Source organism: Centropristis striata, chromosome 18 (genome assembly GCF_030273125.1).
Source record: "Centropristis striata isolate RG_2023a ecotype Rhode Island chromosome 18, C.striata_1.0, whole genome shotgun sequence".
In the NCBI taxonomy this organism is placed as follows: domain Eukaryota; kingdom Metazoa; phylum Chordata; class Actinopteri; order Perciformes; family Serranidae; genus Centropristis; species Centropristis striata.
This window is the reverse complement of record NC_081534.1, coordinates 34,688,086-34,703,167: the sequence shown is the minus strand read 5'-3', so window position 1 is coordinate 34,703,167 and position 15,082 is coordinate 34,688,086. Positions and strand designations below refer to the sequence as shown.

The 15,082-nt window shown below is 35.6% G+C and overlaps 1 protein-coding gene across 1 annotated transcript in view; it reads right to left on the bottom strand.

The window, feature by feature from the left end:
- si:ch211-202p1.5 (uncharacterized protein LOC103909337 homolog) overlaps positions 1–15,082 on the bottom strand; it is a 40,638-nt gene that overhangs the window by 5,702 nt on the left and 19,854 nt on the right. The window contains exon 2 of the mRNA XM_059355876.1: positions 12,993–13,245. Within this exon, the coding sequence (XP_059211859.1) occupies positions 12,993–13,245 (253 nt within the window). The remainder of the gene's footprint in view (positions 1–12,992; positions 13,246–15,082) is intronic.

Genomic DNA, 15,082 nt, shown 5'->3' with positions numbered 1-15,082 from the left:
TCAATTTTATGACTTTTTTTGACTCTTTTTTATGACTGTTTTGTATTTGTCTGTAATTGATTGCCTCTATGTCTTTCTTTTTTGTCTTCACTTGTTCTGTAACAACACATTTTCCTTTCCTTAATAGAAAAAGAAGTGCATTACTTTTTGTGTACAAAAAAGAAGTAAACGGCTGTTTTGCAGCCTCAAATTTGCATTTTGATTGTTGCCATCCTGCTTTTTAACCACTGCCAGCACGAGCTCGCACATTTCAAAAAACTATCCGTAATTAAAATGAACAGCAGAGTGTCTTTAAGTCCCACTGAACACTGAACAACATGTTTTTCTACCAACCAAAATGAAGAAGTTTGAGCCTCAAACATTTCATTTCCTGCACCAGTTTATGGTGGAAATGTTTTTTTTTTTGTAAAAGGGAAACAGAAAATTCAGGCAGCAAGTGACAGATTATAACAATATAATGCAACAGGCCACAAGATGGTTCTGAGCCCAGTTTAGTGCAAATTTGAACCAAAAACAAACTTTTATTCACTCAGTCTGAGAGAGAAACCTTTGGCGGTCCGTGACCTCAGTGTGTGTTTAAACATTTATCTTTAGTCTTTTCCTTTCGACATGTCGACTTCTGCTTCATTAATAATATTAATACACGTTTCTTCACTTTCGGGCTGCAGGAACTCATCATTTTGCCTCCTCTAAAGCTTGTTTATGGCAGTCGGAGGGGCTAATCTCCCCTGAACCAGATGTGCAGCGCTTTCTGCCGCCACACTTCAACTGTCAGTCCAATCCAATCCACTTTGGCACAATTTTAGCAAACACAAGGTTTCCAAAGTGCTGCACAAACAATAAATACACAACACAATACAAAGAGGTGTAGTAAACAATAGAACAGTAAGATGCGATAAGATAAAATGAATTAAAAATGGGATAAAAATAAATAAAATAAAATGTAAAATGTACTGCCCGCACAAAATAAAAATATGCATGAATACAATAAAAACAAAAATTCATAAAATCAACACTCTACGTGGTGTTAAAAGCCAACGAGAAGTGGTGGGTTTTAACCCCTTAACGCCTGCTGTCGCAAATATGCGACAAACCGTTTGACTCAGTCAACCAGCCGAGATAGCGTCTGCATTCCCCCAATGCCGTTGCAGGTTTATATAAATAAACGAGGGTGAATAAATAAAACATTGTTTTTTCACTGTTATATTACTGTGTTATTGTTATCCTATTATTGACCATTATGCCTGCTGTAGCAAATTTGCAACATACCAAAATTTCTATTTATTTTTTGTGCAAAAGCGAAATTAATAATCTCAACATTATTTACCATCTACTTAAAGGCAAAAACACACATAAAACATTTTTTTATATACAGCTATATAAATTCAGGCGTTAAGGGGTTAAGAAGAGATTTAAAATGAGACAGTGAGGAGGATGTCTGATGTGCAGCGGCGATTCATTCCACAGTTTTGGAGCTGCGATGGCAAAAGATGGTTCCCCTCTGAGCTCCAGCCCAGCTCTGGTACCAGGAGAAGCTGGTCAGCTGACCTGAGAGAGCGGCTGGGGGAGTAGGGGTGCAGCAGCTCAGAGAGGTGAGGAGGAGCAAGACCATTTAAAGCTTTAAAAGCAAATAAAATCAGTTTAAAATGAATCCTAAAATGAACGGGCAGCCAGTGCGGTGAAGCTAAAACAGGTGAAATGTGCTCATAGTCAGCACATCAGCAACAGCTGACATCCAACTCATGAACAACTCCAGAACTTTTAAAGAAACTCAGGAAAAATCCCAGCGTCATGTTCGGAACTGTTTAATATTTGGTGAAATGTGCTTCCTGCTCTCAGTGGGGAGTTTTTCCGTCCCCGCGGTGTGTCTGCAGGTCACGGCGGGGCCGGGGGTCCGGCCCTGGATCAGTGCTGAGGTTAACGGCACCTCTTGGTAAACTGTTTCCAGATGTGATAAATCAACTTTATCTCTTTCCACTCGTTTCTGCATCATCACTTTCTTTTTATTTCCACTCTCCGCTAAGCCTTTGTGTCACTTTTATGGCTTCACTTCCACTACTAGCTTTGTTGACGTTTCAAAGGGTGTGTGTGTGTGTGTGTGTGTGTGTGTGTGTGTGTGTTTCAGCGCAGGCAGGAATAAATCCTGCTGACCTGAACTGTTGAACTGCAGCTCCGTGAGTTACGGCTCCGCTGATCTTTTTTTTTTTTTGGTAATTTATTACTTTTTACCATAATTTTGTGTCTTTTTTTTTGTTGCTTAAAATGTATCGGTTAAGGTGAGGAAGCGTTCTTTTTTTGTTAATTTAATGACATTTTTTTATGTCTTTTTTGCTTCAATTTATGCTTTTATTTCAGTCATTTATGTCTTTTTTCCCCTTTCCCCTGGTCAAAGTCCTGAGTTTGTTTGAATCATAAGGTTTCATTTTGTTCTCACATGAGACACCAACGTTCTGCTCTCATTTAAAGTCTTTTTTGGTCTTTTATGTATTTTTGTGTGCAATTTTACGTCACTTTTTGTTAATTTTGTGTCTATTTTGTTAATTTAATGATTTTTTTTTGGGTCTTTTATGTCTTTTTGGGGATAATTTTTTACTATTTTGATAATTTTGTGTCTTTTTGGAGTCAATTTATGCTTTTATTTTGGTCATTTATTGTCTTGTTTTTGGTAGTTTATGTCTTGTTTTTGGTCATTTATTACTATTTTGATAATTTTGTGTCTTTTTTCTTGCTTTAAATGTATCGTGTTAAGGTGAGGAAGCGTTCTTTTTTTGTTAATTTAATGACATTTTTTTGTCTTTTTTTGGTAATTTTTTACATTTTTGCTATTGTTGTGTCTCTTTTGTTAATTTTATGACTTTTTTTGGTGTTTAATGTCTTTTATTTACGTCTCCTTGGGAAAGTCCTGGTTTGTTTGACCCATGTTTGAATCATATGGTTTACAACGCCGTTCTCCTCATTTAAAGGTCTTTTTTTTGGTCTTGTCTTTGGTATTTTATGTCTTTTTTTGTAATTTTACGTTATTTTTTGTTAATTTTGTGTGTCTTTTGTTAATTTAATGACCTTTTTTGGTCTTTTATGTCTTTTTTTGGGGTAATTTTTTTAATATTTTGATCATTTTGTGTCTTTTTCTTGCTTAAAATATATCGTGTTAAGGTGATGGAACGTTTTTCATTACGGGAAAAACAGATTATATGAAATAAAAACACACCAACGCCGTTCTGCTGCTCACATTTAAGGGCTTTTGGGTCTTTTTTTTTTCATAATTTTATGTCACTTTTTTGGTAATTAAATTACTTTTTTTTAGTCGTTTATTACAGTTTTGGTAACTGCGTCTTTTATGTCTTTTTTGCTTCAATTTATGCTTTTATTTCAGTCATTTATGTCTTTTTTCCCCTTTCCCCTGGTCAAAGTCCTGAGTTTGTTTGGATCATAAGGTTTCATTTTGTTCTCACATGAGACACCAACGTTCTGCCCTCATTTAAAGTCTTTTTTGGTCTTTTATGTATTTTTGTGTGCAATTTTACGTCACTTTTTGTTAATTTTGTGTCTATTTTGTTAATTTAATTTTTTTTTTTTGGTCTTTTATGTCTTTTTGGGGATAATTTTTTACTATTTTGATAATTTTGTGTCTTTTTGGGGTCAATTTATGCTTTTATTTTGGTCATTTATTGTCTTGTTTTTGGTCATTTATTACTATTTTGATAATTTTGTGTCTTTTTTCTTGCTTTAAATGCATCGTGTTAAGGTGAGGGATCGTTCTTCATTACGGGGAAAACAAATGAGATAAAACACACCAACGCTGTTCTGCTGCTCATTTAAAGGCTTTTTAAAATCTTTTTTTCGTGATTTTCGGAAACTTAATTGTGTGGGTTTTTCTGTGGTCATTTTGTCTTTTTTGGGTCAATTTAGGCTTTTGCTTATGCTTATATTTGTCTTTTTTTCTGTCTCCTGGTGAAAGTTCTGGTTTCTTTGACTCATGTTTGAGTCTCATGGTTTAGTTTTGTTTTCATATGAGAGTCCAACATTGTTCTCCTCTCGCTTAAGGCCTTTTTTGGGGAATTTTACGTCACTTTTCTGTCGTTTATGTCTCCTTTTGGTCATTTATTAAATTTTTGTTGATTTTGTGTCTCTTTTGTTCATTTTATGACTTTTTTTTAAATCTTTAATGTCTTTTTTGGGTCAATTTATGCTTTTATTTTGGTCATGTTGTTGATTTTGTGTCTCTTTTGTTTAATTTAATGACATTTTGATAGTTTATGTCTTGTTTTTGGTCATTTATTACTTTTTTGATCATTTCAATAGTCTTTATTTTGCTTAAAATTCATCGTGTTAAGGTGATGGAGCGTTCTTCATTACGGCGAAAACAAATAAAACACACCAACGCTGTTCTGCTGCTCATTTAAAGGCTTTTTTAGTCTTGTATGTATATTTTTAATAATTTTATGTCACTTTTTGTTGACATTTTGTGTCTCTTTTGTTAATTTAATGACTTTTTCTGGTCTTTTATGTCTTTTTTGGGATAATTTTTTACTATTTTGATAATTTTGTGTCTTTTTTCCTCTTTAAATGTATCGTGTTAAGGGGAGGGAGCGTTCTTCATTACAGGGAAAACAAATGAAATGAAATAAAAGCTCAACATGACGTCCTCCACCCAGTCAGATGATCGAAGCGTCCACCTCCACCTGCCTGGCGCCAGAATCAGTTCTGCAGCACCACGTCCAGACTGAACCACCCAACAAACAAACCAGTCGTCAGCCGGCTGCTTCCACTTCTTTTTGTTGTCGTTTCCAGGAAAAATCACAACATAAAATGTGTTTTCTGTTAAACAAAACAAAAAAAAACTACAAATGTTGGAAGATAAGTCGACTAATGACTCATCTTTTGATGGTGATGTCTCCATGACAACGACTGACTGCAACACCAACAAATAACTCGACTTCACACTGTCAAACCACGCCAAACTCCATCCTGCTGCCTCCGACCCGCTAGCACAGCTCCCATAGACTCCTATGAGTCTCTAGCACAGCTCCCATAGACTCCTATGAGAGTCTCTAGCACAGCTCCCATAGACTCCTATGAGCGTCTCAAGCACAGCTCCCATAGACTTCTACGAGAGTCTCTACCATATCTCCCATAGACTCCTATGAGATTCTCTAGTACAGCTCCCTTAGACTCCTATGAGAGTCTCGACATGATAAGGTTCACTGCTGGAACTTTTTTTCTCTTTTGTTCATTTTACGTCACTTTTTGCTCATTTTATGGCCTTTTTTTGGTCATTTTGTGTCTTTTATTTCATTACATATTTTTTGTTACGTCTCCTGGTGAAAGTCCTGGTTTGTTTGACTCATGTTTGAATCACATGGTTTGCTTTTGTTCTAACATGAGACACCAACACTGTTCTAAAAAAAAGACACAAAATTACAAAAAAGACACAAATTTACCAAAAAAGACCCAAAATTACCAAAACAAGACACTAATTTACAAAAAAAGACCGAACATTACCAAAAAGAGACAAAATCACCAAAAAACCCCACAAAATTACGAGAAAGACCCAAAATTACCAAAAAAGACAGTAATTTACCAAAAAAGACCCAAAATTAACAAAACAGACCCAAAATTACAAAAAAATACTTAATTATCAAAAAAATACGCAAAATTACCAAAAAAGACACAAAATTACCAAAAAAGACACAAATTAACTAATAAACCATTTTTTAAAACCCCTTCTCTTCCACCATTTCCATCATTTATTTCCTCTTTAAACTGTCTTTTAGAGCCCAACCAAGAAGGTTTCTGTCCTAAACCTAGCTCAGTGGTTTTGTGCCTAAACTCACAGAAACTGCAGCCTTTTACTTTTTTCCCCTATGCTTCCAAATGCTCATAGGAGCCTATGGGTGGTGCTGACAAATGCTCTGTTCTCTGAGCACACCCTTCATGAAGAGCATTCATAAACTGCTTAGTTTTAAAGCTGGAAACGATCATTTAATTGGATGATTCTTGGCTCATTTCAGTTCAAAGACTCATCGTCACTTTCTCCTTTTGAACTTCTGAAGGTTCACTGCTGGAACTTTTTTGTCTCTTTTGTTCATTTTACGTCACTTTTGGCTCATTTTATGGCCTTTTTTTGGTCATTTTGTGTCTTTTATTTCAGTCATTTACATATTTTTTGTTACATCTCCTGGTGAAAGTTTTGGTTTGTTTGACTCATGTTTGAATCACATGGTTTGCTTTTGTTCTAACATGAGACACCAACACTGTTTTAAAGAAAAGACACAAAATGACCAAAAAAGACACAAAATTAGAAAAAGACAAAATTATCAAAAAATACGCAAAATTTTCCAAAAAAGACACTAATTTACCAAAAAAGACACAAAATTACCAAAAAAGACAAAATTACAAAAAAAACCCCACAGAATTACCATAACAAGACACTAATTTACAAAAAAACACAAAATGACCAAAAAAGACACAAAATTACCAAAAAGACACAAAATTACCAAAAAAGACACAAAATTAGAAAAAGATTTTCTAATGACCAAAAAAAGACACAAACTGACCAAAAAAAGACACAAAATGACAACAAAAAAAAGACACAAACTGGCCAAAAAAGACACAAAATGACCAAAAAAAGGCACAAATTAACTAGTTAACCGTTTTTCCATAACTTCCGTGTCTCACGTCGTCCTCCTAACTCCTTCTATTCCAGCATAAACTTTTGGAGCCCAAAAGGTAGGTTTTCTGTCCTAAACCTAGCTCAGTGGTTTTGTACCTTAACTCACAGAAGCTACTCTGTACCCTGTGCTTCCAAATGCTCATAGGAGCCTATGGGTGGTGCTGACACACGCTCTGTTCTCTGAGCACACCCTTCATGAAGAGCATTCATAAACTGCTTAGTTTTAAAGCTGGAAACGATCATTTAATTGGATGATTCTTGGCTCATTTCAGTTCAAAGACTCATCGTCACTTTCTCCTTTTGAACTCCTTCAGCCTGTTGTCTCTGGTTGGTTGTTTCTGTGGCTTCAGAGCTGACTCAGGCTCAGTATGAGGGCGCTTCCTCTCACTAACACATGACTAACGCCATCACTATGTCCCGTCATACATTTGGATTCAGCTTCAAACCATCATTGAGTGTGATCGACACACACGAGGGAAAACAAACGGCCGTGAACTTATAAAGCTCTTTAAACAATACAAACGTTCAACCCTGAGAAAAGAAATAACAGAGAAGCGAGATTGTTTTATTTTGTTGTCTGGCGGGAAGTGACTGTGGATAAATCTTTCCACCACATGGCAGAAGTTAAGGAAACTGTTTTCCTTTGAGTTCATCAAAGGTGATTGTCCTGCGGGAGCGTGCTGGTGTCCATTAGCCGTCTTTAGTTTGGACCTCGGCCGCTCTGGATGGTTGCAGGCGACCAGCCGTGACTGACAGCACAACTACTGAACTCACTGTTTGCTTTTTACGCTTCTGAGGGCGAAAAAATCTGCAAAAACAAATCCATAAAATGAAAATATGTGTGAAAATCCATTTTCAAAAATAACACTGAAAGTACTTAACTTAGTTGTTTTTTTTCTGGCACATTATGGCAGTTAGCAGGAGGAATTCATGATGAAGCTGTGTTTTTCTGATTGGCAACAAATCCCATTAAAATTACACCAAAACCAACAAAGTATTGAGACACACCGACTTCCTGTCTGCATCTCTCAGCCCACTGGGTCCTAATGAGGACATACATCTTTAAAGCACAAATACATATTTATTAGTCATTATATTGGAATATATCTCCAACAAAGAGCGGCTGGTGGCGGATTAACATTGTTTAAGGCCAAACAGAACCACCATCCGACTGTCAGAAAGGGTTCGAACAAACAACTCTTCCACCAACGAGACACTAACATGTAACACCTTCACTTCACCGGCTCTTATCTGCATTTATTTTACTCTTTAAACACCTTTAAGAGCGCCGAACCACAACGATTTTCACCCTAACTTTAGAGAAATGTGGTTCTGTAAAACCAGATTCAGGAGCAAAGACCATGTGGTTATTATTTGGATGTTATTTTTGTTTTAGGAGCATTCTTTGGACAGGTTTGAGACACACTTTGTCCTATTGTTTCCTGTTTGTGGACAGCTCTGTGCGTTGGCACAAACCAAGCAGACAACAGTTTGCAGAGCTGCAAGACATGATGATGAACAATGTCACTGGTTCACAGAAACAGCTGAGGCTGGAAACCACGTTTTTTACTTGTTTTCAGGGTGATTCTGGCTCCTGACAAACAGTTTGTTTTAAAGACCAAAGACTCTCAAACCAGGACTTTCACCCAGGAGTCCAGGGTTCAGTTCCCGTGTGAAGTGAAGTTACGGAGCATAAAAACCAAGAAGGAAGCCAGGATACAAAGATATAAAGAACAACAAGGTCCACTTAGGGTGGGAGGAGAGTCGCTCAACAAACCAGGACTTTCACCAGGAGAACAGGGTTCAGGTCCAGTGTGAGGACAGACGTAAATGACTTTTTACAACTTAAAAAAGACGTTAAAAAAGACATAAATTTGCAAAAAAAAAAAGAAAAAATTACCAAAAAATGACACAATAATGGCAAAAAGTGACACAAATGACCAAATAAGACACAAAATTAAAATTAAAACATAAATTAACCCAAAAAACATGTAAAATTACCAAACAGACACAAAATTACCAAGAAAAAGACGTAAATTTACCAAAAAAGACACAAAATTACCGAAAGACATAAATTACCAAAAAAGACACAAAACTAAAGACATAAATTACCAAAAGACACAAAATTACCAAAAGACATAAATTACCAAAAAAAGACACAAAACTACCAAAAAATGATATAAATGACCAAAAAAAGACACAAAACTACCAAAAATTTACGTAAATGACCAAAAAATATGTCAAATTAACAAAAAAGACACAAATGACCAAAAAATACACACATTTAACAAAAAAGACACTGTTTATGTAACTTCCGTTTTTTATGTAACTTCCGTGTCTGACGTCGTCCTACTAACTCCTTCTCTTCCAGCATTTCCATCCTGTATTTCCTGTTTAAACTGTCTTTTAGAGCCCAAACAGGAAGATTTCTGTCCTAAAACTGGCTCAGTGGTTTTGGAGCCTAAATCCACAGAAACTGCAGCTTTTCCTCTGTACCGTGAGCCTCCAAATGCTCATAGGAGTCTACGGGTGGTGCTGACAAACGCTCTGTTCTGTCGTTCAGCTTGGAGCTCTGGTTTCACATTTTGTCGACTTCTTCCAGTAAGAAGAAATAACTTTGTCTTTGCCTGTGGACAGGTAGAGAGGCTGGCGTGGCAAGCCTGTGGCCTGCAGGCTTCAGACGGATCGTTAGTGAAGCTGTTTAAAACCGTCTTTATGATGAAACCACACGGTGGGCTATGTTTAGACTAAAGTAACACCGCTGCTCCAGCCCTCTCTGCCTTTATCTCTGGAAGCTATTTCGGTGACACCTCTTTATTTTTTTTTTCTAATGTGACTTATCGGAAAAACACCCACAGTGTCCTCGAGCAACACGGGGCAAGGTTCCTGAAACGAAGCGAAGAAGCTGTAAAAATAAAGAAAGGAGATGTTTTTAGCATGAGTTTCATGCGTTAATAACAATAACACGGCTCCATATTCTAACAGATGCTTCTGATTTTAATGCAGCGCTGTAATGTGAGGCGGCGTGTGAGGGGTTAACCGGCTGTGGTTCCCATCAGGGTCCCACCAGTGATTTCCGACTCTTTGCGGTCTCCTCGGCGGCTTCGTGTTTCAGGGTTAAAACGGGTTATTTAGAAAGAGCTCGAGGAAACATGGCAGAAATTACCGTTCGTTAGCAGAGGTGCTCCTTCTCTCTGGCTGCACCACATCTAACCTCCACTCATTGCTTGTGCACACTGAACTAAAATGAAGTTAATTGCTACCAAATTGTGAAGGGAGTCTGGTTTCTATTTGAGGCCCGAGCAATTTAAAAATATAAACAGCTGGAGGAAGAAAAAGCTAGATTTCTGTGCTGATACAATCATGCTGAACATTGTTTTCAGTTACATTAACCCTCGGAACGCCGACGAGCTGTTTCCTCGTGTTTCACTGCAACGTATAAAAATATATTAATCTCTAAAGTCCTGTAGCTTTATGGAATCAGCACAATCAGAACAACTCAAACAGTCTTTGTGCACAATAACAGTTAGAATGACAGAAATCAGGCAACCAAAGTTGAATTAATCTAATAAAAGTATCACAAATGTAAATACAATTGAATTTATACAGTAACACTTTTCCGAGTGTCAAAAATGTTGTAAAAAAAAAAAGACTCCAAAATTACCAAAGCAGACTTAAATTGATTAAAATAGACAAAAAACTACCAAAAAAGGTACAAAATTACCTCAAAAAGACACAAGATTACCAAAAAGTTATGTAAATTTACCAAAAAAGACATAAAATTACCAAAAAATACCAAAACAAACTTAAATCAACTAAAATAGACAGTAAAAATACAAAAAAGATGTAAAATTACCCAAAAAAAGACACAAATTTACCAAAAAATTATGTAAATTTACCAAAAAAGACATAAAATCACCAAAAAAAGATGTAAAATTATGATAAAAACAGTTTTCTCCACATATTGTCCATATTCTCATTATTGTCCTGTTTCCAGCCTCTCCTGTCCTCTCCTCTCAGCTCTGTGTAAACAGCCTCTCCTGTCCTCTCCTCTCAGCTCTGTGTAAACAGCCTCTCCTGTCCTCTCCTCTCTGCTCTGTGTAAACAGCCTCTCCTGTCCTCTCCTCTCTGCTCTGTGTAAACAGCCTCTCCTGTCCTCTCCTCTCAGCTCTGTGTAAACAGCCTCTCCTGTCCTCTCCTCTCTGCTCTGTGTAAACAGCCTCTCCTGTCCTCTCCTCTCTGCTCTGTGTAAACAGCCTCTCCTGTCCTCTCCTCTCTGCTCTGTGTAAACAGCCTCTCCTGTCCTCTCCTCTCTGCTCTGTGTAAACAGCCTCTCCTGTCCTCTCCTCTCAGCTCTGTGTAAACAGCCTCTCCTGTCCTCTCCTCTCTGCTCTGTGTAAACAGCCTCTCCTGTCCTCTCCTCTCTGCTCTGTGTAAACAGCCTCTCCTGTCCTCTCCTCTCTGCTCTGTGTAAACAGCCTCTCCTGTCCTCTCCTCTCAGCTCTGTGTAAACAGCCTCTCCTGTCCTCTCCTCTCTGCTCTGTGTAAACAGCCAAACAGTCTTTGGATTTTTGGTGATTTCTTAAAGAAATCAGTGTTTTTACAGTGTTGGGCTGTAACTAAAACTGTCTGAGAAACGCTTATTGTACATGAAGATGTTCATTTCACATGTTTCTGTCATAAATTCATGATTATTTGAGCTCAAACACTTAAAACCTTTTGTCAGGTTTATTCACTTCAGTTATAAAAATTCCCTCCAACAAGTCATGCTAACATTAATGTAATTAAATCTTATAAAACTGAGATAAATAGACCATAAGGAATGTATATTGTTGGTGTTGATAGAACCTGCAGACGGTGAAAGTGGTTTTCAGTCACTGACATCTTGTTTCGTCCTGTTCTTGTTCTACATTAGTTCATAAATCAGGGCTGGAGGTGTGTATGATGAGTGTATAATTTGAGGTGTTTTGCCGAGTCGCCTCGGGTGTTTCTGTGTGACTGTGACATCGTCTTCACACTGTAATTTACCGGAGACGTTTTATTATCTCAGAGATCAAACATGAAGAGAACTCGACTCTCCTTCAGCTTCAACTCAGAATGATGAATGAGACCAAACTGAGCAGCGAAAAGAAGAAACAGTTTCAAAACATTTCTACTTTATCATTTTCCCTGCTGAACATAAGTAATATTTAATCACTTCATTCTACACGCCTCATTTAAAAATTCACCAAAAATAAAGTGAATGCACTAACAGTAATGCGTAAAAAACATTAAATTCTGAGCTCATCTGCAACAATCTGAAGCTAAAACAAGACAGAAAATTTAAAAAAGTGTAAATTCAACAAAAAACACACAAAATTACCAAAAAAGACATAAATTTACCAAAGAAAACGTAAAATTATCTAAAAGCGATGTAAATTTACCCCAAAGACACAAAATTACCAAAAAAATGCGTAAATTTACCAAAGAAAGCGTAAAATTACCTAAAAAAGATGTAAATTTACCCCAAAGACACAAAATTACCAAAAAGACGTAAATTCACCCCAAAAAGACGTAAATTTACCAAAGAAGATGTAAATTTACCCAAAAAGACACAAAATTACCTAAAAAAAGACATAATTTACCAAAGAAGACGTAAAACTACCTAAAAAAAGATGTAAATTTACCCAAAAAGACACAAAATTACCAAAAAGACATAAATTCAACAAAAACCCCACAAAATTACCAAAAAAAGAGACAAAATAAAAAAAAAAGACGTAAATGTACAAAAAAAGAGAGACAAAATGCCCCCAAAAAATGACATACATGACCAAAAAAGACACAAATTTACAAAAAACAAAAGACATAAATTTACCAAAAAAGACGCATATTAACCAGACTAAGGACGAGCCATGAAGGACTCGGCTGAGACAAACAGCGACGTGATAAACATTCAGAGTCTTGGACTGAACAGGCGTTTAAATTACAGTGAAGGAAAAAGGAGAAAAAGAAAATACTGCAGAAGGATGAAATTCAGCCCTCAGATTGTTTGACAGGTATTTTATCATCCAGATGAAGAAAAATCAACACGACATTGTTATGTTTTAATGTTTGAAAACTTTGAGTATAATCTGTTTATTTTTCCTCCTGTAAATGATATTATGAGCTGTGTTATTAAATAACGGTGATTGATGGTTATTTTCTCTGAGCCGCAGAGCAGAGAGAGTTTATCTTGGTGTTAATGTGTGAAACCTCCCGTCCAGAAACTATGACCGGCTGCTTCTTATCTCGCCTTTGTTTTATGATCACATTTATCACGTTAGCGAGGAAACGCGCTCACCTCGGCGTGTTGACCCAGACGATGCCGATGTGGCAGAAAAAAATACACTCCTTGTCTTTCTGGTTCTCGCAGGAGCAGCGCTTCACTCTCCGGTGGGCCACCTGGGTGAGCTGCACCAGGGGGCCCTCCTCCTCCGTGGGGCCCTCCTCCTCTGTGGGGCCCTCCTCCCCCGTGGGGCCCTCCTCCTCCGTGGGGCCCTCCTCCCCCGTGGGGCCCTCCTCCTCCGTGGGGCCAGTGACGGAGACAGTCGAGGCTGGAAAACACAAGTGCAAGTGGACGGTTAGTATCTTTTATTGAATATATTTATGCTTTCATAATGTGTCTTTTTTCAAGCTATGTCAATAAAATAATCTTTTAAGTTAAAAAACAGATTTTCATTCGATATGTCTAATTTTTATTCGGTTATTTGTTTAAATGTTATTCATACTGCAGTCATTGTTACAAATCTGGGAATAAAATCTGACTTTTTATAGATACATTTATTTATGTACATTTTATTTAATTATTATTTACATTTATTTTAGGTTATTTTTATTTTTTTAAGGTCTTTTGTTTTTTTTGTTTTAGGTTATTTATTCATTAGGCTTCTGTTCTATAATATATTTTTTTATATTTTTAGAAACATTTTTTTATTAAGTAAAAAAAACAAACTACCAAATTAGTTGGAAAAATCAGCGTCACCTCGCAGCAAATTTAATTATATACATTTAAAAAATGTTTAGTTATTTAATTTATATTTTTTGAAAGGTTTATGAGGTGTTCTTGTATTTATTTATTTATTTTACCTCATTTTATTTTTTTCATTTAATTTTTAGGTCTTTTGGTTTTATTTATTCATCAATTCAACTTTTCTTTCTATAATTCACTATAATATTTTTAGAAAAAAATGTATTAAGTAAAAAACAAAAAAATCAAACCAAATCAGCTGGAAAAGTCAAAATAATTTTCTTTTTAGATCTTTAATTTATTTATATTTAATTGATATACATATTTTTCATAACTATTCACAGTATTTTTTTTTTAAAATAAATTTAATATCACTTAAAAACACATCAAATCAGCTGCAAAAGTCAGCGTCAACTTCAAAAAATTGTTTAGGTAATTTTGTTAATTTTTTTCGAAAGTTTTTTTCAGGTGTTTTATTCATTATTTTTTTTAAGATGTTTTTGGAGTTAATTTTGTTATTTTTCTTTTTCATTATTTTTTTAAAGGTATTTTGGTCTTTGCTTTTATTTATTTATTAAGATTTATTTTATGTAGGCCTAACTTATTTTTGTATTTTTAGAAAGATTTTTCATTTATTAAAAAAAGAAAAACACAAATTAAATAAGTTGGAAAAATCAGCGTCAAATCGCTGTTTTTTCTGACTTTTTAGAGAAAAAGCATGTTTAGTTATTTCATTTTTATTTTTTGAAAGGTTTATGAGGTCTTTTTTAAATTATGAATTTTTCACATATTTTAGGTCATTTTATTTTATTTTTTATTTAATTCATTAGACTTAGCTGGAAAAGTCAAAATAAATATTTTTATGTCTTTAATTATTTATATTTAATTAATATACATATTTGAGATTATAGTAATTTTTTAAAGGCATTATGGTCTTTTTTTTAATTTAATATAATTAATTCTTATATTTTTTAGAAAGATTCTTTAATTAATACTAAAAAAACCCCACATCAAATCAGCTGAAAAAATCAGCGTCACCTCGCTGTTTTTTCTGACTTTTTATATATGATGAACTTTATAATAAATTATAATATAAAAAAAAAAAAACAGCAGGATCAGCAGGAAAATTTATCTAAAAACATCAGATAAAAGAGGAACATTTTACTGCATTTACTTTAAGTACTTTATTCCTGATAAAATACTTGTGGTATTTCTACTTTCAGTGAAGCAAGCACTTCTGTTTACAGTACTTTACTTGAGTCATCTTATGGAACAACAACAACAACTCTGCGGAAACGTTTCTCTGCCTCTCCACTTTACTGCACAACAACCACAGCGTGAGCACCTGAACACACACACACACACACACACACACACACACTCAGAGCCCATAAAGCTGCGGAGCCTCAGACAGCCTTTGATCG